At 38.0% G+C, this 25,579-nt stretch overlaps 1 protein-coding gene across 2 annotated transcripts in view; it reads right to left on the bottom strand.

The window, feature by feature from the left end:
- Positions 1 to 25,579, bottom strand: part of EEA1 (early endosome antigen 1) — a 77,850-nt gene that overhangs the window by 15,561 nt on the left and 36,710 nt on the right. For both annotated transcript variants that reach the window (XM_042467791.1, XM_042467792.1), the window contains 10 exons: positions 22,178 to 22,297; positions 21,141 to 21,344; positions 18,100 to 18,300; positions 16,545 to 16,658; positions 15,593 to 15,748; positions 10,395 to 10,534; positions 9,695 to 10,025; positions 5,322 to 5,423; positions 2,876 to 3,070; positions 1,568 to 1,750 (listed from right to left, as the gene is read on the bottom strand). In XM_042467791.1, the coding sequence (XP_042323725.1) occupies positions 1,568 to 1,750; positions 2,876 to 3,070; positions 5,322 to 5,423; positions 9,695 to 10,025; positions 10,395 to 10,534; positions 15,593 to 15,748; positions 16,545 to 16,658; positions 18,100 to 18,300; positions 21,141 to 21,344; positions 22,178 to 22,297 (1,746 nt within the window). The remainder of the gene's footprint in view (positions 1 to 1,567; positions 1,751 to 2,875; positions 3,071 to 5,321; positions 5,424 to 9,694; positions 10,026 to 10,394; positions 10,535 to 15,592; positions 15,749 to 16,544; positions 16,659 to 18,099; positions 18,301 to 21,140; positions 21,345 to 22,177; positions 22,298 to 25,579) is intronic.

The following is a 25,579-nucleotide window of genomic DNA, read 5'->3' as shown; positions in this document are numbered from 1 at the left end:
TGTAGAGTTAAGCATATTTAAGCCTGCTTCATACCGGATTTAGGTCACTGCCTTGGACTCTTTAAGTTTAAAAACATAAGACTGTTTGCTTGTTTTTAAACGAAGTGTCTTAACATATACCAAAGCTTTAATTAGCTAACGAAAAAACAAAAGTTAAAAAAAATCTCAAATGGTCCAGCAGATGGTGCTACTATCATAGTTCAACCAGTATCACTGACTATACAATTTTTACATTTGTTATCATGAACATATGACAGGTATTTTACCATAACACTCCATTTTTCATTTCAACAGGTAAGTATATCACTGTGCCCATACCTTTGTCACTTGATACACAGTAATCCTTCACTAGTTTTTTGTTTGTTTGTTTTGTTTTTGTTTAAAGAAAGCCTGGCTAAATTTATACAATACCTATTTAGCAATCCCTTCCTTCTCCAACATGTATTTCATTTGTAAGTGTATTTGAAAAAGCTGTGTTACGTTACAGAAAAACATATAGCACTTTCCCATCGTATTTAAGAACTACACACACCAGATGTTTTTTCTGCAATATTATTGATTCTATCTTATAAGCTAGAGAACTGATGTAACCAAATGGTATTTGAAGTTCTGTGAAATATTTTTTTTTAAAAAAAAAAGAACTAAACACACCAGTTCACATACACAGTGTGTGTGTGTGTGTGTGTGTGTGTGTGTGTGTGTGTGTAAGCAGGGGGCTTCAATTTATGCAACAACTTACTGTACTGTAACTCTGTGAATTTCATAGGAATACTCAGACATGATTTTGCCAGTTCCTTCTTCTGAAATGTAGCCTACAGCACTGCATATTAATTAGTGGTCTCCCATCCAAGTACTAACCAGGGCTGACCCTGCTTAGCTTCCAGGATCTGGTGCCTTTGGACTATTTAGGCCACAATATTTACAGCCAAAAGAGACACAACACTATACATGCTGGAAATGCATACAGTGTAGCACAAGCACAGTGAGGAAGAGTAAAGTCATCCTATTTCTAATAAGGAACCCTGGTGCAAATCATCATAATATATACTAACTACTAATCCAGGAAGAAAACTGACATTTCTTAGGTTCTTATGTAACCAAAACAATACGAGCCATAAACAAGAAGGAGGAAGCAAGACTCGCAGGAAACACCTAAGTTCACAAAAGATCAAAGGAATCATTAGACCACCTCCATCACCTCAAAAACATCCCAGTAAGAACTAAGCATGTTCAATGACCACAGAATGCTCATTGCTGGGCTAGGGATGAAAAATGGAGGAAGAGACTGAAGCAGAATAGCAAATGGTGTCTCCTCCTTCAAATCGATACCCTAGCTTGCTCAGTTTTGGCACTTAAGGCAGAAAATTTCACCAGTGCCACTTCCCAATTCCTGATAATTAATTAATTAAATCAAGATCATATTGTCTTTTCATGACACTCAATTTGCTGCCTGATGCAGCTGATTAAAGCATCACATATATAAGTCTTATAAATATATACCATAAACACTGAAAAAAGATGCTCTTCCCTTTGATAAATTCCAACACTCTGAAGTTCTGTAATTTACCTTAAGATCTTGCCGTGTAGCTAAGAGCTCAGATTCTTTACCATAAATATCCAGCTGAAGTTTTTCCATATTTTCTTGAGTTGTTTTATAGGTCTTCTGTAACTCTGTTATCTTTTCTCTCTCTGTCGTAAGCTCTTGTGCTGACAATGTTATCTGCTGCTGCAGTTTATTCTCAAGTTCTGCCTAACACAGAGGTATGCACAAAATATATTTCTCTTATTCACAACAAGGCAATCAAGACAAGGAACAATATGAAAATGATATGAAATGTGGGTCCCTTTCCAGGCTGAATTTGGTCATCTCATTGTTCAGTTTACAAAATGTTGTTTCCCCTTCAGCCCCTTGCAAATATGGCAAACTATGAAACTAAACATATCTATGGTTCAGTGCAGACATATTTAATTGTTTTAGGTGTGATAAGACTCACATGCTCCTGCCACTTTCTCCTCCAAGCACAACATAAGATCAGGTTTCACTTACATTACTGTATATACTCATGTATTAGTCTACCAAGTAAGTCACTTGCAGAGTTGTACTTGATTGTACAGACAACAGCAGGCTTATCAAGTCTTGCAGCAATCCCTCTCACCTACCCCCAAGGATTGTGTGATACTTATAATTAATAGGTGCAACTGAATATACAAAACAGAGATAACCTTATGTAAAAGTATATTTTACATGTTATGCTACTTGAAACATAACATTTCATTTATGGGCTCAATGTTTCTGTACATTCAGATTTTCAAAATTTAAGTTCTCATTCTAGAACTGAATAAAAAAAAATCAGAGCCAACCTCCAATTTGGCGAGGTGAGCTCTTTGCCTCATAAGGTGAAGCTGGTACTTCCTTTCCATCCCATCTGTCACAATCTCTTGCCACCTGACACAAAGTAGATGCCAGAACCTACTTCTCAAAACTACAGGAGTGCTGATGCCACAATAGAACAGCCCACTAATACACTAACAGAGATCTCCAGGTCACTCTCGACTTCCTCTGAGGAAATGCCCTTCCTTAAATGAGATGTAGGAAGCAAGATTTAGAAAACTGCCTGTTTGAAGACTCAGTTTACTACTGTTATACCTGAACTATGTTTGTTACTTTTGAGCTAATATTTAAAACTTTAAAGGTAGCTAACGGTGAAACTTTAAACAGGCAATACACAAGGCCTCTTCTTCCACAATGTCTCACCCTGTGAAAGGATCCCAAAACCAGCCATTTTGAGGATTGAGGAGCAATTTCTCATGTCTGAAAACATGTATTACATGAGTTCCTATGACCGTTAATGTTAAAAACACAAGGAACGATTACCTTTTCTAAGAGAGCTGTCTTTAATTCAGCTTGCTGTGTTTCATTTTGCTTTTTTTTCTGGTCAAATGATTCCTTCAGTTCTTTCACCTTCAATTGCAATTGCTGTTCATTCTTTTCTTTCTCTTTTAAAACACCTTGAATTTGTAGGACTTGGGCACGCGATGAATCAAGTTCTGTGGCCAATTGCTTGGAGATCTACATTCAGAAATGTAATAGTTCATATTATGTCTAATCTAACTAGTAATGTTTTAAAACTTCTGTTTTAACATTATGCCTTTTGATGAGACTATAGTATCATACTCCGTAATTAAATTAATTATTAATTATATTAATTATTAGTTAAAATAATTAAATTAAACATAATTAAATCTACACTTTTTTTAAAAAAACCAGTTTATGAAAACCATAGAATCATAGAATTGCAAGGGCCATCCAGTCCAACCCCCTGCCATGCAGGAGCTCTCAATCAAAGCATCTCCAACAGATGGCCATCCAGCCTCTGTTTAAACACCTCCAAGGAGGAAGACTCCACCACTTTTCGAGGGAGTGTGTTCCACTGTCAAACAGCCCTTACTGTCAGGAAGTTCCTCCTAATGTTGAGGTGGAATCTCTTTTCCTGTATCTTGCATCCATTGTTCCAGATCTTGTTCTCTGGAGCAGCAGAAAACAAGCTTGCTCCCTCCTCAATATGACACCCCTTCAGATATTTAAAAAGGGCTATCATATCAACTCTTAACCTTCTCTTTTCCAGGCTAAACATCCCCAGCTCTGTAAGTCGTCCTCATAGGGCTTGGTTTCCAGACCCGTCACCATTTTAGTAGCCCTCTGTTGGACACGCTCCAGTTTCTCAACATCCTTTTTTAATTAGAATCATAGAATGAATTGTGGCGCCCAGAACTGGACACAGTAATCCAGGTACGGCCTGACCAAAGCAGAATAGACTGGCACTATTACTTCCCTTCTAGACTATACTTCTATTGATGCAGCCTGAAATTGCATTGACCTTATTAGCTGCCGCAACACACTGTTGACAGAGAAAGGAGAGTATTCCTGGCGCAGTACACACGGCACTAAAGCTCCGTGCTCATGTCATGCTAGGTTTATGGGGCCGTGCGGCAACCGCACAGTCCCTAACCCTAGCACATACTGGCGGTGAAATAATGGCGGTGCCCCATATACACGGGCGCCGCCACTATGACGTAACAGATGCATAGCATCCAAACGTCATGCCTCGCCAGTTATGTCACGAGTGCTCCATTGGCGCACTCGTGACATAACTGGTGTGGGGAAAAAAGAACCCGCTTTTTGCAGGTTCTTTTTCCTCTGCAGGGAGGCTGCGCGGTTTGGAGGCTGTGGGAAGAAAAACAGGCGTCGGGAGATCACTGTTTTTCAGCGGTCTGTACTGTGACCCTGTTACACCATTTCTTTTTTCCTGTTGTCAAACTAATTGGCTGGGTGGTAGTGCAATATCATCTTGTTTAGTTCATCAGCCTGAGAGGCTAGGGTCCCGCAACTGGGGAGAACAGAAATAGTACTGGAGGAACAGCAGCAGAGAAAGATGAAAACTTTGGCTAAAGGCAGCAATAAAATATTTTTTTGGAATTCTTGTAGAGGATATATTTCAAAGAAGAAGCTGTGTTAGGCGGGTTATAGACCGCTGCTTTGAGGCGGTCTCCCGCTGGCGCCATTTTCTCCGTGAGGGAGCCGCAGCAGCCACACCGCGCAACTCCCGCGCAGAGCAAAAAAGAAGCTCCATTTTGGAGCTTCTTTTTGCAGCGCCTCTATGACGTCGCGAGGCGCCTGGGGCGGACTCGCGACGTCATAGACGCCGCGTGACGTCCGGACGCACAGCGTCCGATACGTAAAGATGGCGGCGCCCGTATGAACAGGGCGCCGCCATCTTGTACGTATTCTATACGTACTAGGGTTGGGGGGTGCAGAAGCACCGCCCCTTCCTAACCCTATTACATATAGAATACGTACTAAATGGCGGTGTGTAACCCGCCCTAGTGTCTTCTAGAATAACTTGTGGTCTACTTGGACTCCTAGATCCCTTTTATATGTAGTCTTGTTCAGCCAGGTGTCCCCATCCTATATATATGTGCATTTCATTTTTCCACCCTAAGTGCAGTACCTTACATTTCTCCATGTTGAATTTCATTTTGTTAGCTTTACCCAGCTGTCCAGTCTATTCAAGTCATTTTGAATTTTGATCCTGTCCTCTAACACTGCAATCTTCCAAAGATGGCACTATCCATTACTATTTTAAACATGACATCATTATTTAATCTAAGAGCAGTAATTCATTATTCTTGAGTGAAACTTATTTTGTGCACAATCTACAGAGACAAGTACTTCTCACTTTGCCAAGTTTGAATCTAGCAAAGTTATTTGCTAAAACAGACATTTCATGACTTCATCCTTGTAGCCACTTAGAAAGCATTACCCCTTCTTGTTTTTCCAATGAGTTTTTCAATTCATTTTGTTCTTTAGCTATAGATTCTGACTGCAGTTGTAGCTGCCTTCTAGCTTCTTGACAAGACTTCTCCTGTGTAAAAAAAAGGAATGTGTGAGCTTTCTATCTCATCCTCAAAACATATGCCAACGAACATGACTAGCATTACAAAATATCACTAATGAATTTAAACATCCCTTTAGACCCAGATCAATAGTGAACCGTGCGTTTCTGAGCAAATGAATGTCATGAACTCATTGTATATTATGCGTATTATCAACAATACATTGTTGTGCAGTACTGTCATAATGTTGGCTATACATGCCACAAATACAGTATTTTACAACACGATTAAGTAATAAAAATGTTTATTTTTTCCACAATGGATTATCTTCATTAATCATTGTACTAGGCATTGCTTATCACAAGGGACAGAACCAAAAACAGCCAATGTTAAAGTTGATTATTTTACATTTAGTACATGAACAAAAATATATTTTTGGAAGCACACTTTAACAATAGCAGATGGTAACGGGGGGTGGAGGTTCTTGTTTTAAAATTATGCTTCCCTGTTTCTGTAAGATATTATTATCTCTATTATTATTTCATATTTAGAACCAAAGAGTCAAGCCTTTCCATTTTTAAGATAAAAAATAATCCTAATAGCAATAATCCAGCACAGATAATAAATCTTTGCAGCATTAAATAACTTTATTTAAATAAATGGTCTGAATGCATGACAAAATGATGTTTAACTTGCACATATAACTTCTTAGAATGGAGCTGACAAAATATATTTTCTCCTGTTAAAAGAGCATATGTTGCAGAAGTACATTTTAAAGCAGGCTTCCATTCATTTTAAAAAATATAGATAATTCACCAAATATTACCTTTACACTCAGTTCTTTAGGACTGCAAATCTTCAACCCTCTAGTTGTTTTGACCTAGAACTTCCATAATCATTTACTAGTAGTCATGCTGAGTCAGACTGATGGGAGCTTTAGGTCAAAATATCTAGAGGACCTAAGACCATAATCCACATGGAACCGAAGACATGAGAAAAATTGTTGATTTATATAATGCTTCAAAGTTGGGATTTTGTAACAACTGTGAACAACATAAATACACTATTAAGGAACACTGTGCCAGTACTATAAATCCCTTATAGAAAACTATGTATGACAATACCTGGGATGCCAAGTGCAGTTCTAATAACCACACTGCAAAATAATGTTTTAGCATTGCAAAAGATGTAAAATCATGGGGCTGGAACAACTAACTCCCCATGGCCCAAAACAGACGAGCCAAAATGTGCAGCTTCTGGCTAGTTCGGGGGCATGGCATGCAGATGACATATGCCCCCAACATGGCCAGAAGCCACCCTGAGGCTGCCTGAGGTGTGTGGGGGGCTGCGGCGGTGGCCCGTTTTCAGAGCAGGCTATCCAGTTGCCGCAGTCTCCAGCCGATCACAGGGTGATATTCACTGGAGCAGGCAGAGGCTCGTCTGCTTTTACCCCATGAGAAAAGGATACAATGATTTTTAGCCTATAAAAAGGAAAGAAAGCAGTGTACCATATATATATATAACTAGAAGTCGACCTTATGTATAAATTGAGTGCACGTTTGGGGGCTGAAATTATGGATCTTGATATGACCCATGGATAAGTCAAGGGTAAAACTTAAGCAAAGGATCTAAAGGATGTAACAAAGCAAAACAATGTCAAAGAATTTACAGAATTCCAGCAGACAAGCTCTTTGTGCTCATTCTTAAGGCTGGATGGATGACAGACTAGAGGGGATTGGTGCTTCCAGGATAGATTATACTCTTGCCTTTCACCACAGGTGAGTTCTTTTTTTAAAATAAGAGTTAAGATACAGTACAGTGGTACCCCGGGTTACGAAATTAATTCGTTCCGCGGTTAATTTCGTAACCCGAAATACCTTCGTAAGCCGAATTCCCATAGGCGCTAATGGAAAAATAGCTCTCTGCTGCCCTCCGGTGGCGGAAAATAGCGCCGCGGTTTTTTCGTAACCCGAAGAAACCTTCGTAAGCCGAAGCAATAAATCCCTATGGGATTTTTTCGTATCCCGAAAAATTCGTAACCCGGCGCATTCGTATCCCGGGGTACCACTGTACTTACATTGACCCATAGATATGTCAACTCAGGTTTTTTGGGTCAATTTTGTGACCTAAATTTCTAGACTTATACTTAAGTGTATACAGTTTGTAATCATACATGATAAAGAGAAGGTAGATAAGGAGGTATTTTACACATCAAATTAACTAAGCTGTGGAATTTGCTTCTAGAAAATAGGGAAACAGTCATGAATTTAGACAAATTCAAGGAGGACAAGGCTATCAAGTACTACAAGTCATAATGGCTGTCTAGAAGCTTCCATTGACATAGTGCCCTTCACTTTAAACAAAATAGTCTGCCTCACCATACCAGTCCCTGGGACAGGGTTATTGCTCTAAGATTCTACTTGTGGAATTCACATTTCAACACTTATTTGGGCTATTTTTCCCCTTACAGTTGTTGTCCTTATTTTATGTCCCTTAATTACTATGATATAATGCATTACTGAAAATCCAAAAATTAGAGTAATCCAATCTACAGTTGCCAAAGCATGGGTCACCATGTATCTAGGAAAGATCACAACTGTTGGACAGGTGCCTGAAGATGCTTCATTGCTCCTCAGTAACAAAGTATAGATTATAACACTTATGTTCAACAGTTGTCACTATAAGACATGTCATCTGTCTTTCAAATGACAGTCCTTGACAGCAATCATGGCAACTGACCCTTCAATATCATTGTTCCATATGACAAGACCAAGGCACTAATAATAGTGCCACTCATTTCAACTGGAAAATCCCTATAACATTCAAGAATCCTTGGAATTCCACATTCAATATTTGACATGTCTCTGAAGGAAAACCATGGGTCAACCAACTCTGCAGAAATGCCACTGTCCATCATCAAAAGTTCACCTGGAACAAATTGGATCATGACAATAATTTCAGATCACGAGCATCAAGCCCAGTCACAATACTATGTCCAGAGTGTGTCCTACATAATGTATTGGGCTGATTAAATATTGAAACAACTCAATCCAATGACAGCCATGAAGTCCAAAATAGGCTCATTAATGTGGAACTGGTAAAAAATAATACAACTGCCTTGAGGGTTTCTTGGACTATGCCAGAAATCTCTTCAACTAGCTAGATTAGGGTACCTCAATGGCAGATATACCAGAAAAATCTACCATCTGTCCCTCTGGCTTTATACCCACTATAAATTACAGTGGTCCCTTGAATCACCCCCCACCCCCCGTGTAAGCCGAATAAGGCGTAAGTTGGCTTCCATGTAAGCTGGAAGCCACGTATGAGGCGCCCACCTATAGCACGGGCGCACTGTATTCTATCTAGCAGGGCTCTTATGAGTACACAAATAGGTCTGTCTTGATGGTTTGTCACCTCTGGGCAATTTCTTCGAGAGTTACATTTTTTCCAAATTCGTAATTTCAAACATCAAAGCAAAAGATGTTCTAGTGGTTCATATCCAACAGAGCATCAAGGATCCTTCTAAAAAATCTCAATATTCATTAGGGTGTGATAAAGTGTCACTATATATCTGTTCATATTCAACACAAATAATCCTTAGAGCTTTTGAGCGATATGAGATCCCTATGGATGTCATTTATAGGGATTTTTCCACACACAACCTCCCCACTCGGAAACCATACAGATTCGTTAAATATATCTTTTTAATAACTACTCCAGAAAACCCCTACAAAAATATACAGAAGTGTTATTTTTTTCCCAGTGAGCATGAAAGATACTTCATTACTAATCTTAATTCTTCCCAATACTGTTCAAAAATTAATAGCATTCAGAAACTGATCCAAGCCAATGCCCAGCACCAGAAAATAATCAGACAGTGCACCCTCCCCTTACATTCTGGATCCCTCCGCATAAGGGGGAAATCAGCGTATGCTGAAGCCCCATAGGAACTAATGGGGCTCGTGCCAGTGGCATGCGACAGGGCGCCATGGGCGCACACCCCATTAGTTCTTCTGGGGTGCACGACGGGTTCTTCCAGCACGGCTTTCAATGTATGCTGAAAGCCGCGTATGGCATGCCTGCGTAAAATGTGGCTGTGCTGTACTTAGATTTAATTATATTAAATTAGTGAACTGTTTAATTTCAAATTGTTATGGCACCATTAATTTGTTACGGCCAATCTCATCATAATTAGCATACTGCCCTAAATTTTCAGAGAAAATAGCAATACATAACCAGTATTTATATATGTACAAATTAATTACATAGAAATCTCTATAGTTTAAAATTGATGACTCACTATTTCTGCCACTGCTGCCTTTCCTTTTTGTCTCTCTTTCTCTAATTCATCCTTTGCTTCTTTTAGAGATTCAGTGCTTTTTGACAGTTTGTTTTTGATAGCTTCAAGTTCCTTTAATCGAGTGTCTTTTTCCAGTTCTAATTTCTTCAAATCATCTGTCATTGCCTGCAATTTTCCACTGAATTCCTTATTCTGTTTGACTGCATCTTGATGTAATTTTTCAATATCCAATTTCAGTTTTTTATTTTCTTCTTCTTGCTTTAATATCTGCTGGTTTGCTTCTTCTAAGGAATCACATTTCTTTTGAAGGTCTAGTTTGAAACCAGATACTCTATATACAGACACAAATAAACACACACAAACATATATAAAAACATTAATAAACATTTTTAAACATTAAAAAGGATTCACAGCATACAATACATTTCAAGTATTCAACATGCTTTCCATATTTTATCCCAATGATAACTAATAATATCAGATTAACTAATGTTAATTTTTGCCACAATAGCTACATAATATAATTTGTAAAATCCATAAACTATATATTGTGAGTTAAAATGCAAAATTAAGAAACTTGTGAATTAATAACTTAATAGATTTCATTCTGAGGGGGAAGGGAAGAGATGTTAAATCTCTAGGTACCCTTTACAACTGAATACAGAAAAGAAAGGTAGTACATTTAGGCAGTTTAGCATACATTTCTCTTTCTGAGTCTAGTTGTTTGGTCAATTCTGCAGCCTTGAGACTTAAGTCTGTACATTGCTGTCTTTGCTGCTGTAGCTCCTGAAGTGCCTTTTCTTTACTTCCTGTAATTTCAAGAATGTCAGCTTCAAATTTCTGTAACAGAAGATTTTAAAGAAGTTTAAAATTTCAACTAAATAAACCACCAGAATGAAAAAAGGGAGCGACTGTTCAATCTTGATTATAAATATCTATTCTTCTAGTTGGGTTGAGAGCAACATATATAAGTAACAGAATATATGGGGACATGATCTATCTTTAACCTGTGCAAGACAAGAAGCCCTATGTCTACCTGGCCAGAACTTGCAGCCTTGCCAGCAGCTACAAAAATAACTAAGGAAGAAAGTTTAACTATAACCATAGAAGACTGGAAACTTTTAAAAGAAAGAAAGAAAGAAAGAAAAGCATAGAAGAAAGCAGGACATCCCTTAATAGCCTTGCCTACCGCCACCCCCTTAATTTGGAACCATTAAAATACCTATTTCTGTATAGTTAGACTGCCCTTGGTATTCTAAGAAGGAATGGAATTTAAAGCAAGTTATTTTCCACTCTTAGTTTTACAGAGAACAGTTTCTATATGCAAGAGACAGTTAAGCAGCAATTTCCCCAGAAGCTCTTGTTGTTTGTACTAGCCACTCAATAGAACATTAGTTCCCTATGCAGAGCTCACTATCCAAATGAATATTTACCAAGTGCAACATTTCACTTTAGAAAGCCTGTTGAGTATGAAGAGATAGTCAGCTGTTACCCTCCAGTCTGCCACAGAAGATTATTTTTGTATAAAATAATAAAGGGGAGATCAGCTCAGTCAACAGCTGATAGAAACAGTGCAATACTTGCCTTGCCAATAAACCCATACAACCAGTTACCTGAAGTTTTTGCAACCTGCCAAAAACCTAAGGGTGTGACTTCCACATTCAGAATGCTTACCTCATGCTTGAGATCACTGCCATATGCTATATAATTCAACAAGCTTTCATCTCACTGCTTCATATCATGCTTATGAAAGTCCCCACTGCTATATCAAAACATTCTTAATATATCTAAGCACATGACTGTTCTGTATCAAGAGTTTGAAATCTAGGCTGCTCTCAGCACAGCATGTCAGTCCAGCTCTCACCAAGTCCTGATTGCTAGTCATCAGCTCCTAGAGAAAGGCTCCCCAACCAAATGCTCACTTCTATGTTGATAAGAATCCATGGTAAAATCGTTAAAATGGGCAAAGTGCAGCCTTGGGAGTCACATTGGATTTTCTAAGGCTGTTTGTGCAGCACTCAGATCCTCCAGATCCCCTAGACTGCCTTTTTTCTGGCTTTATCCTGAAAAGATAAATTGCCTCTCCTAGAAGCCTCAAGGAGTAGCAGTTTACCTTTTTAAAGGGCTCCAGGACACCACTGAATTGTGTAATAAAAAAATATCAAAACCTTTTTAGAACCAGAAGTGGACTTCCAGCTGGGGGGTTGCATTTATGGCCATCTGAGTGACCCAGGAAAGTTACCAGGTATACAAAATTACCCCTGGGCTCATTGCAGTTGCCCACATCTGCTTAAAGGGAAGTCCCTGCAACTGTCTTTCTGGGACTAATTCAAAGACTTCTATTTACTCATGCAAACAAATCTCACAATATAAATTCTCTCAGGGACTACAAAATGAAACAATTCAAATGCAATATGAAACAACAAAACTATTAGACACGAAAAAAGCAATTAAATATCAGGCTTTTAAAAGCAAAAGTTCCATAAAGTATTAATTATTTAAAAGACCTTGTTTCAGTCTGATGTTAGGAAGACTATAAAGGTCTTTGCCTGTTGCCAAAAAACCTACAAAAGTGGTGCCACAACACTTGGGGAAGCCACTTTTGAACCAGGATCTCCCTTGTGGCTACTAGTATAGTTTTATCTGCATCAGAACATAGCTTCTGAACATGAATATTTGGGGATACACACATCAGTAAAGGCAGTCTACAAAAGATGACTACTTTTAAATCCCTAAATAGTTAGCAAACATCAGAACTATACAGCCCTATACAACTTGTATAAATCCCTATACAGGGTATATAAAACCCCATACAGCTTGGTCTGGGATACTTGAAGGGCTGTTCTCATAAGAGGAAACTGTTTTAAAGGATAATGGTTTCTGTGACCCTTTAGCTTTGCAGGAACCTGGATAACCAAATTTGGCAATACAAATATAAAACAGCTTTGTCTGACATAGCCATCTTCCTATATGAGACTGTTAGAGCTCTAAAATCTTTGATCCCCCTTCTGCTGGCAAGTAAAAATATTCCTATTTCATTAGGCTTTTAGACACTACATGTGACTTTTTAAATGTGGTGCTGTGTTGTTCTGCTGAGCTTTTTTTTAAAAAAAATATGGTCTTTAATTAATTGTAATGGTTTTAACTGTACAGATTGTATAAATGCTTTTAAAATAAATTTTATATTTATATTTTAACTGTTGTTTATGTATATGTTTTTTACAGCTTTTACTGTTTTTCTGTTACTGTTTTTAATATACTGTAAGCCACCTTGAATCCCATTATTGGGGGGAAGATGGGAAATAAGTGAATAAAAATAATTTAAACTAACTCCACAACAAGACTGGGAGCCCACTCAAAACTTCTTCAGACATGGTCATATCATGGCTAATTTGGAAGAGGTATGAACCATTCCTACTCTCAATGAGGCATTTACAACCTAGACCCAGTCCTAGACCTGGTGGACATCAATTCCCTGCTACATCTAGTAAACATGAAAGGGAAAGTTTCATATAAGTTGTTGATCAGACTTAACCAAGCATGTTATTTATGTTCTCAGGCTCTAATAACTAAAAGATAAACAACAAAATTGCCTCAGACAGAACTGCAGATATCAACACTGATGAAATTTCATTAACTCTGAAGTTAAAATCACAACTGGGAGAGACTTTAACCTCAAAGCTCCTTCCAAAGGTTTCACATCCAAGTGCTTTGGGGAATCCATCAGAATCCATTATCAGTAGATAATGGAAGTAGACTATGCTTGTGGCTTGGCTGTCTGCTACCATGAGAAAAAAATGTTGGATTAAGTCAATCATGGACAATTGACAACTGTTTAGCCCGCTCTGGCCCCCTGCATGACCCTGGAGCACTATTGCCTCCCCTATACACACATGGAATGTTAAGGGCAGTTCTACTATGCTCAGGTGTGTGTGTGCGCATGCGCTATTTCAAGCCTTGGGAAACGGACTTTTTTGGCAAGGAAGCACAGACCGAGTCTCCCAAAGGTGTTTTGTATTTCTGAAGTTTTCAGATTTTAGAATATTTGTGCACACATAATGAGATATCTTGGAGATGGGACCCAAGTCTAAACATAACATTCATGTATGTTCCATATACACGTTATAAGCATAGTCTGAATTAAATTTTATACATTGTGGAAAAGACAATGAAGGTTCAGATATTATTTTTTCAAAAGTTTTTATTTTTAGGGCTATTATTTACCACTCTCAGTAAACTGTATTTCAAATAAAATCCAAATATTTATCTTTTAACAATATTTCCAGCTCAAACCTAGTTGTGATTCTGGATAACATCTCAGTCTTACCCACTAAAACACTCTGCTCAGCAGAACATCTCTGGTATGTGATGTTTGGACATCAATATTCCTGACAAACATCAACATTCCAACACTGTGTGCAGTCAGTGAATAATACCAAAATTATACTCCAAATTTTATTTTAGAAAAATATTTACCTCCTTTTGTTCATTTGTTTCTGCACAGTATCATGTATTTATTTATTTTTATGCTTATTGTTCACAATCCCATTTTTGAGGCAGGCTACACAAGCTAACGAAATGGCTAGACATGAATCTTCATAAAAGTACTGCTTTAAAATCTTCACTTAAAATGAAGTTTTTAAAAACAGAAGCTTGACAAACTGAAGCTATCTGGTTATCCGACCGAGAGGCCTTATCTTTAGAGGACTTCTCTCCAGATTTTCCTCCAGATTTCAATTTTCAACCCAGCAGAGCCGGCTGCAGAGGGGTCGTCCAAGGCAGGAGCAGAGGTCAGCCATAAGGTTGATCTCAAAGGGCAGCTTTAAGTTTGAGGTCCTGGTTTTTGAGGGTCTGTGTCATCATAGACTTCCAAAAGGGGCAAGTATTTCTATTATGGCCTTCCCCCAGACATAAGACACTTGGTCATGGCGATCAGAGGTGGAGGTCTTCACTCCACACTTGCCACAATGTTTCAAAGAGGCCATTTTCAACCCAAATTGAAGGAGCCAATCAGGAAACCAAATAGAATAGTCAGACAGTCCAAATCGATCGATCTACTAACAGTATCCAGGCTATAATCCCAGAGAAAGGTCAACAACAAGCTGAATGGGCAATAATAACTGTGAGGTCAATACAAGCTGAGAGGTCCAACAAGTGATAACCAGAGCACAGTTCCCTCGAGCTGCTAGTGCAGCAGATGAAAGGTACTAAGGAAAGAGCAGGAATGCCAGGGGCTTTATAGGGATGGGTGGAGCTACCGCCAAAAAGTTGCAAACTAAGTTTTACCCAGTGATTCCAGAGGTTTACTGCGTAGGAACAGATATAACCCATTTTTGTGATTCACAGAGCCCACGAAGAAAAAGTAGCCTTTTTACTGACTCATGCCCTAATCATTATAAATTATTTCTTTACTATACATGTGCATGATGCTCAACACAGACTCATACAGCACCAATGTTAAAAGGTAATAAGGGACTCTACAGATGTATTTTCTTCCACACAACTCTATGCAGTGAGATAAATAGTATGTATCATATACAGTAAAATAAAGAGTACTTGTACACTTTTATTCCCAACCAGTAGGGAAAAATTCATTAAAAATACTAAAACATCATCTTTGTAATGTAATTTATTTGTTTCATGTTTATCTGGTTTTTTTCTAGTAATTTTAGGAAAACACTTCCCCTCTCCTTTACAGTTTAGGTAACTCTTTCCTCCTCTCTTCTTTTATGTTATGCATTTAGAGGTAATGAGCAAGCTGAGAAAAAACTGATGCTAGCTTTCAAATCAGAAAAATTCCCTAGTCACCCCAACATTATCTTCATGTTGACAATGTTATTACACTTATCATATTTACATATATGAACAAACCAGGTATGCAGACTCCTGGATACAAACCTTGTGCTGACCTTCTAATTCTTCTGTTTTTTGTTCCAAGTGAAGATGCTTTTCTTTGTACTCTTTAAGATTAGCTTCCAACTGGGTGCAGTATTCCTGTTTGTCTTGGAGTTTAGTAGTAACCTGATCCAACTGTGTATTGACCTTATTTAGTTCCTATTAATAGACATTGAAAAGGGTAATTTTAGAGAACATATTGTCACACTAAGTATGTTCAATGAAAACATATTCATCATAGTTGCAAAAGGTATTTTTGTACCTGAACCTCCCCCAGCTTGTTTAATAAATTCTTCAATAATGTTTCCAGAAAAAAGGAAAATGCAGAACACTACATCAAACATTTTCATACTCTTAAAATCTACTGAATTCACAAAAATCTAAATCCAAATCTAAACACAGAGAATATCCTGGATAGAGAAATCCACAAGCTACACAGCTCCCTCATTTTAATATTAAAAATAAACATTCAAATTAGTAACTGAATATGGGCATGAATATATTGCAATTATTATAATAAACTGAGGGATTTTATGGAATCATAAAAATTGTAAGGACCTCAAACATCATCTAGTCTCACACTCTGCCAATGCAGGAAAACCACTAGAGATAACATCAATGATGGGAAGTCATCCAGCCCCTTAACAATATCATTATTTGTTTATTTTAAAAAGAGAGAGAGAATGTGACCAAAGTAATTAACTCAAATGGAATGCTAGCTTATACAAATTAAGAGACTCACCTACATTCTAATCACTCATACAAAGCAGATAAATAAATTTTAAATAACTTCCCCCTAGTTAGCATGCAGGGAAAACCTAACAGCAGTGGATTGCTCCTCCATGCCATCCTGTTAATATGAAATTATGATGTAGCTACATATTACAGCCAATATGAAAAAAGATTAACATAAGTGATCTGATTTTAAACAGTAATCCCTTACTGATTCTCTCACCTGCTGTTTATCTTGTAATGCATTCTGGGCAGTGTCCAAATGATTCTGGAGATCTGCTCTTTGAGCAGCTTTTGCAGCTTCTGCTGATAGAAGCAGTTCCGTCTTGGCTTTTACCTGAAGAAGAGTTAAAACAAGTACTTATGTAAGGATTACAAATACTACACAACTACGGTATCTTTTAGCAAGTTTTGTTTTCTTAGGATAAACAGTTCAGAAGATATTTGATATCACATCACCATACGCAAAAGATGTGATTGAACCACCAGAGCAACTGTCTGTTGATTCAGGGAAGAGAAAATTCAGCTTAATTCCAAAGTAAGTCACCAACTACTGTACAACTATTTTTGAACAACTCTCAGAAAACAGCTTTTTCCCAAGCAATAGGAAATGACTTTTAATGTTGATAATAATTATACTGCAATCTACAGTTATATTCTATGCCATCTCCTTTTGTCCAAGTGAACTTTAAACTCACTTTGAATAGAGCAAAACCAATATACTCAAAAGAGCATCTATAATAATCTAAGGACCAGTGGACAACTCCAATGATAGTCCCAAGCTAGTCTGAAGGGAAAGAGGCCATGTAGCCCATGACTCTAACCAAGTTATGGGAAGTCTAATCCTAACCCAATATATAAAATCTGTTGTTGCTGTTGGTGTATGACTTCAAGAAGTTTCTGACTAATGGCAAGCCAACCTATCATGGAGTTTTCTTGGCAAGATTTGTTCAGAAGAGGTTTGCCATTGCCTTCCCCAGAGGCTGAGAGAACGTGATTTGCCCACGGTCAGCCAGTGTGTTTCATGGCCATGCTGGGAATCGAACCCTAGAAGCCTGATCTCCAAAATCATAATCCAGCACTCAAACCACTTCATCATGCTGGCTCACAAAAGCATTTTTCTTTCCAGTTCTGCCAGCTGTTCCAATACTCTAAGTTTTCTTGCCCCATTTAGCTTACAATAAGATAAAAAGACCAACCATATTTTTTTTAAAATACACTTTAAATATTCAGTGTAAATATAATTTATAATTGAGGTAATTTATTAATTTTGAAACCATCACTATTCCCCCCCCCATGAAAATCTGTTTTATTACCAACAGTTTGGGGTTTCTTTCTGTAAATATTAAGCAGTGTTTATTATTATTTCTGACACCTAAATTGAATTTAATTAAAACTTTAATCTGTCAAAACAAGCCAGATTTATAAAACAGGTTAGAAGTTGGCTAAACAAAAAAGAATTAACCACAATTTCTCAAGAATGAGACAAAATGATAAACAACCATTAAACAATAGCCAGTAGCTCCATATCTTCCCCTCATAGCTACAACTAAGGTGAAGAGAGGAGCACACAAATCCAAGGTGCACTAAAGCTCACTGCTGTCAAAGTACGATAAGTCACGGTTAATCACAATATCCAAATGCAGCCGCTATTTGTTATAGTCGACTTTTCTGAAGTAGATCAAGACAGACTTTTGCTACTGTGTTTACTGAACTTCATCCAAAACCTTTTCCCTCCTCTCGTGTTCTTATTCACAAGCAGTATAACAATACATTACCTGCAAATCAAGTTGAATTACTTTTTCTTTGCTTTCACTTAACTGACTGTTTAGCTCACTTATAGTTGCTTCTAAGGAGACAACACGATCTTGAGAGGATCTTAGATGTGCCTTTTGCTCCTGTACTTGTTCATGCAGATTCTCTAGAGCCTGTTTATGGCTTTCTGACTGATTTTTGAGTTTTTCTGTCAGCTGAGTAACCTACAAATGAACAAAATGACTCATTAAAAGAAAAAATAATATTTTTTCTAATATGAAGGTTTACAATGGCTATAAGCCTAATTTAAGGGAAGTGCGGAATAGTTAATTCAGATATGCTTATCAGTTCCTTCAGTCCTCTTAGTGGAAAAAAGCCTTTGGCTTGTTCTTTTTCTGTCACTGAAAGTCAAGGTAATCTAAGGAGCAATTTTCTATACATTTTTCAGTATACAAAAGATTCCTGAAATACAGTTGTTTTTATTTTACTACAGCTGATTATGCAGATAGTTATCGCTACTGAAACAACAGCCCTTAACAAAACCGAGGTACAGTATTCCTTTACAGAAGAGTAAGAAAAAAGAAATACTAGAAGTGGAGCACAAGTGGAGCGGGAAGTGGAAATTACAACAAAATTACAGGAACTAGAAAAGCAAGAAAAGTTTACTAAGGGGTGAAACTGACGGCCCAGATGGAGCAGCCTCATACTGCTCCAGCGCCATTCATGCCAGGACAACAATGACCACACGTGCCCAGTCCCAACCTGAGCCACCACCATGGCCCTGAACCGATTCTATCCGCTCCTTCTTGACCCAGTTCTTCTGCGATGGTTTTGGCATCAAAGGACTTCTAGCCGCATTCGGGGCATGCATCATCTAAATACCATACCTCCAAACCTGCCCAAAGCCGACACTTTTGGCCCATCTGCTTCAAGCCTAAGAAATCTTTTTGTGAATTCCTGAACCTCTATGCTGTATTGCCAAGCAAAGTCAGGTCACAATAAATTACTGAGGGAAGTATCATCCAAAAGGCTGTGATGACATCTCTCAATTACTGCTTATTTGCTTTATGTCTTAAACATGAAACAAACTCTTACAGACTGACAGATAAATTAACTGAAGATCTAAAGCAACATAACTTGGAATTAATCCGACTGAATTTGGTGGGATTCACTTCCAGGACAATTAGTTATACGAGTGAGATGCCAATCCTGTTGCGCTGAACAAGGCTATACACATCTCAGGTATAGTGACTCAAGATTTTCGACATACTATGAAAAGTCCAGCTCTTGGCACTGCAGGTTCTTTGGGATAAAGATGTCATACAGCCCAACTAATATCAATGAGAGAAGTACTCTGACATTTAAATAGCAAATGCCTTCACTTTTCATGTTAGGTAGCAAGAATTCCCAGGATTCCAAGAATGTGTGCTATGCTTGGGAAAGAAGCAGCATTGCCTTTCTGAGACAGCATGCATTTCCTCCCAGTGCAGTACACAGCAGACAACAATGTAACAGGTATAACAGGACGCAGAAACAAAATACAATGACAGAAAAAAGTATACACTCTAGCTGGCAAATCTGGTAATAATAATCCAAAAAATAACATTTCCAAACTCTGTGTCTGTCTTTGCAGTCTTCATGGGCATCAAGGCTTTCACAAAGTTAAGATTTCCTTGCAAAACTTGCTGGGCTCTTTTCACTTTCAATATCAGGGATGCTACCAAAATTGTCAAAAAAGTAAGCATTGCCACATAGAGGTCACTTCAACATCTCCTAGGCAGATACTATAGCTACAACTTTTGCTTCCCATTGGATTGCTCATTACCACTGATCTACCAGGCTGATAATTTACTTTTACAGTGCCTCTCCTTCCTTAGCACTTTCCCTAAGACATCTGAATTCCCTGTAGACAAACACCAGATTATGCTGCATGCCAAGCTCTGAAATGTCTGTGAGGGGTACCTGCAGTCACAATGGAACTCAAATCTGTATCCTGGGAGGCCTTGAGCTCTCAATTTCAGAACTAGAACTGTCTGGCTGTTGTCATTAGAACAGGACTCATTCCTTCCTTACTCCCTTCCCTTTATGGTGCTGGGGCTTTACTGGCAAAGGGGTTATGGTGCACACACAATTGTTGTATACCTCTGCAAGCAATCCTTTGGTTGAATGTCTCTGTATCAGTTACTACCTTCCTACACATCTACTGAGGAAAGCACTGTGTGCTTGAAGCTTTTCCTGAATGCCTCGTTGTGAATTATGTAATGGGCAAAGAGGAAGTGGTATCACAGGAATGTGCGGCCTTCATCAGGCTTAGATTTGTATATCTAACTTTTGGCCTGGCCAATATTAGGCAGCAGTGTTGTCATGGACACAACGTTAGCAACACCAGCTGTCATTCCCATTGTGTCCATGACAATACTGCTGCCTAATACTGGTCATAAGGGAGGAAATTATGGAATTTATTTATTTATTTGATTTATATCCCACCTTTCTCCCAATCCAGGACAGGACATGAGAAAGAGAAGAAGCATCCTTTAAAATGTCCAGTTTCAACCAGCACGTATAGCGTGAATCAAACAATAGCTCAACACCTCATTTTTATTATTCAATAATAAGAGAGAGAACATGTGATTTCTGGAACAAATGTGGCCTCATAAAGCCATTTTGAAGCCCACAGTACTCCCCAACTGGTTAAATTGGGGGATCTTTTTTTTCCCTATTATACAGTATTTGCTTGTGTGCCCTAAAGGGGCACAGGGAAAATACTTTAGTCATATTCTTCTTACCCCCCTCCACCCACTTCCAGCTGTTTACAATCTAAGCAGAGCCTTTGAAATTGACTTCTGGTTTAACTCGTAGTTGAACAGTGCATTTTCCTGGGCCTAAAACAGCCCAGGCAGGCCAAAAAGATGATTAACGTACCCCTACGATTCTTAGATCTTTTTAGTTAACATTTTTATATATAAAAAGAGTAAGTGGCAAAATCCTATGGAAAGCCAATGTAGACCTTTTGGAAACTGCTACTCTATAATAAGCCTACAGTTCTTGCCGAACAATTTCTTACCTGTTCTTGCAATGTGTGGTTCTTCTCCTGTAGCTGGTTAAGAACTGCTGTTTCTCCTTCACCAGCTTGAATTTTGGCATACAAATCCTCCCTCTCCTTTTCTAGCAGGGAGATATTCTCCTTACTCTTTTGTAACAGGGCTTCAAGATTTTGAATTTTTTGATCCTTGTCACCAATCTGACGTAGTACTTGCTCCAAATCATTCTGGGAAGGGGATACAATAGCTTAAATTAATTATGAAATGTTCAAATATATTTATTTATTCACAGTATTTAGAGATTTCCCTGACAAAAAAAACTCAAGACTCTTAAAAAAACACCTAAGGCCGCAATAATAAAATACAGTTAACTCTGAAATGCAAAAATGCAAAACAAGACCAATTTTTATAGTTTTCTGTGGATTTTCCATGTTGTGTGGCCGCATTATGGAAGAATTTATTAAATTCTTCCAGAACACAGCAACGTATCTGGGAAAACCCACAGAAAACTACGGACACCGGCCATGAAAGCCTTGGACTTCACACAGAACAATTTTTGTTATTCAAGCCTCTAAAAGAGTAAAAGCATAACCTCAGCTTTCCCAAACTAAGGAGACACTGTACATACCAAATCTCCAAGTGGCCAGAGTTGTCAAAAGTAGGAGCCACGGTTCTTGTTGTGGACAGCCTAGCATTCACAACTCATTTCCAGGAGCTCTTTGTGCACCTCAGGTTAATGGGACCTATACTACTTAGGGCTTTAAAAGTCAAGATTCATATCTTGAACCGAATACCTGAAGAATTCAGGAGCCAATAAATGTATTTCAAAACAGATGTTAATATGTGATGTGACTTCCAGCAGATGAGCAGATAAATTCTGAACGAGAGTAAGTGTCCAGCCCACTTAATGCTAATCACATCAAAAACATCACACAATCTACCCTGCAAATAACCAAAGCATAAACTATACTAGCCAGATTCTTATCTTCCTGTAGTGGGCACACTGGACTTACATACTCTGGCAACATAAACTTTTCCCAAATAGTAAGAACTTTCTTACCTGGGCTTCTCGCAGCTTTGCTGTTGTGCTTTGTTGAAGATTCTGTTGCTCCTGATGCTGCTGTTTCATTTTATCTAACTGATGTTGCAGTTCAGTTGCATTTGCTGCTTTCTCCTTTAGCTTAGAAAAATAGTCACAGACTGTTGACTGAAAACTGATAAGCACAATTCAGTAGTTTAATAGCATTTTATCATTTAATCTAATACTGAAGCACTTTATAATAGATACATTTTACATTAAATTAGAAGACAAATATTATGTTTGTGATAGGCAAAGCAAAAACAATAAATACTGTATCAATAAAGAAATTTTCCACACCAACAAGCACCGCTCTATAAGAACATTATATAAACGGCCATAGTATTTCATATCTGGAGACTTGCAAGTTAAAAAAAAATATAGGGTGCTGTCCCATTAATAGGTATTTGGATATAACTGGATTTTTGATGTTCTAGGGTTAGGCAGCAATAGCAATAATTTTCACACCCGTTGCACTCTTTCAGCTAGAGAAAAGTAGAAATTTTTGCCTAACCACTGAAAAGTACTGAGGGAAAAATAAAATTTAAAAGACTCTTAGCATAAGTAATCCATTAATCTGTTGAGAGGTATCATTTACTTACTTTGTATATCATTAGAATGGAAAGGGGGAAGAACAAGATAATAAAGAGCTTTTAGAGGACAGAGTTCTTTAGCTAATACTAACTATTCTGACTGTTTTCCCCAGTGTAAGTACAACTGAAGAATTTCAGATTCCCAAAGATAGTGCCAGAAGATTAAGCTCCCAGGATGAATGGCACTCAGTGAGGTAATGGGATACAACAGAGACAACTACGAGCAGCACTATAGCTAACAACTCAAGCCGCAAGGACATGCAAATGTTGACACTAGATATTGCAATACTTGGGGTGCGCAAGCTAAAGTGGGCAAGAATGGAACATTTTGAGTCAGACAATTACCAGTATACAGAGTTTTGAAGAAATGGGTGGCAGTTATAATGAGAAGAGATGTACCAAAAGCAGTCAAAGGATATAATGCAAAGTCTGACCAAATCATGTCAATAAGACTTCAGGAAAACCTATCAATATAATCTAACCCAATTTATGCTCCAGCTACAGAGGCAAAATAATAATAAATCGAAAGTTTCTATGATGAAGTCCAGGAAAAAAATGATCACACACCAGAAGAGGACTTCTTGTTAATTATAAGCTATTGGAATGCAAAAATAGGAAACAGAGCAGAATAAAAGACTATAGGAAATGAAACAGGAGACTGACTCACTGACTGAATTTTGTGAGGCCAGCAGTTTGCTCATCAAAAACACATTTTTCAAACAACTGACGAAGGGACTGTATACATAGACATAACCTGATGCCCAATACAGAAATCAATTAGAATACATAACTGGAATTAGAAGATGGAAAAGATCCATGTTATTGGCAAAAATAAGATCAGAACCTGACTGCAGCACAAACCATGAAACAGTAATATAAAAATTAGAATAAAGTTAAAGTAGAACACTAAATCAACCATCATGCTAAAACACAATCTGAAGAACAATTTGAAAAACAGATTTGCACTATTGAGCCTGACTGACTGGGAGCCAGAAAAACTCTTGTCTGAAGTGAAGAACACTGTCAAGGAGGAATGCTAAAATACACTATCTATAGGAAAAAAGAAAAAGAAGCCTCAACAGATGACAGAGGAAACTCTTTCAAGCAGTTACAGAAAGACAAGAAGCAAAAGTAAAAGGTGACAGAAACCAGAAGAAAAAAGAGATTATGGAAACAATACATGGAGAACTATACAAAACTAACGACAGATGACAAATTCACTTGAAGAAGATCAACCTGCAGCTTTTGAAAGTGAAGTGGAAGATGCTCTCAGAGCACTTGGGAGAAATAAAGTACCAGAAACAGATGTCATACCAATAGAGCTATTTTAATCTACACAGACAGAATCTACTCTAGTTCTAATAAAAATCTGTCAAACAAATTGGGGGGGAAAAAGAATGGCCTACAAATTGGCACAAAGATTCCAATCCCCAATAAAAGGGGGCACCATTGCATTCATGTCCCATGCAAACAAAGTGATGCTGAAAATTCTACAACTAAAACTTTTACTATACATGAAGCAAGCAATGCCAGATGTCCAAACTGGGTTCAGAAAAGACACTAGGGATCATATTGCAAACATTATGAAAAACAGATTGTGGAAAACTATAAATTGCTTTTAAAAGGATTATTCCTCCTAATCCATCCATGGATGTGTCACAACACTGACTGTCCTGAGGCATAACCTGTACTCAGGACAACTACTGTCAGAATGGTTTCCAGTTGGTGAGAGAAATGAAATGGTTTCCAGTTGGCAAGGGAGACAAGGCAATGTTGCATTATATCACTCTATCTGTTAACTTGTATGCTGAACGTATCATACATAAATCAGGAAGGAGGTGTCAAATTTGGAGTAAGGAACATGAGCAATTGTTAAAGATTGTTAAAGGGAAGCAAATGGAGGGGGTAAAATGGGGCGTGTGCCAGTTTCATTTATATACTGCTTCATACTGAACTAACAGTGTCTAAGCAGTTTACAACTGTAAGCTAATTACCCCCAACAATCTGGGTACTCATTTTAGCAACCTCAGAAGGATGCAAGCCTGAGTCAAGCTTGAGCCCTTTTGTTGGTATTGAACTCGCAACTTTATGGTTTTCAGTGAGTATCTGTAGTACAGGCATTTATCCACTGCACCACCAGGGCACCAATAGGGCTTGAATATTAGCAGTCTTTGCAGGAAGGGGGATCCAGAATGGATCTCTGGCGAGGAGGGACTGTACTTGGAACAATTGCTGAATAAATTCAAGGAACAATGACTGAAGAAAGTCAAGGAAGAAACCTTCAATGACAGGTTTACAACTGAACACTGAAAAAACAAAATAATGACCACAGTTGATTTAACTTTAAAGCAGACAACAAAGACATGGAAATTGTTTAAGATTTTCCATAATTTCCTCACTGAATACTAAAGTTAAGATGGTCCATGCCATTGTAATTCCCATTTCTATGTAAGGTTGTGAAAGCTAGACAATGAAAGAATGTGATAGGAATAAAATGAACTCATTTTATTGCTAGAGAACAGATACCGTGGACTAAATAAGTCATAGAGAAAAGCAAGCCTGAAGCCAAAGTGACTAAACGGAGACTGTCATACTTCGGACATATCATGAAAAAACATGATTAACTTGAAAAGACAGTAACTCAACTCTACTACTGCTTTCTACCTCAAGCCAAGGAGGCTGTCCTGGTACTAAACCAGTGTCTGTCTTCAGTAATGGACTGGATGAAGGCAAACAAGTTGAAACTTAATCCAGACATAACAGAGGTGCTCCTGGTCAGTCAGAAGGCAGA

The sequence above is a fragment of the Sceloporus undulatus genome, chromosome 5 (genome assembly GCF_019175285.1).
Source record: "Sceloporus undulatus isolate JIND9_A2432 ecotype Alabama chromosome 5, SceUnd_v1.1, whole genome shotgun sequence".
NCBI lineage: Eukaryota > Metazoa > Chordata > Lepidosauria > Squamata > Phrynosomatidae > Sceloporus > Sceloporus undulatus.
Note: the sequence above shows the minus strand (reverse complement) of the source record. Positions and strands in the feature narration are given on the sequence as shown.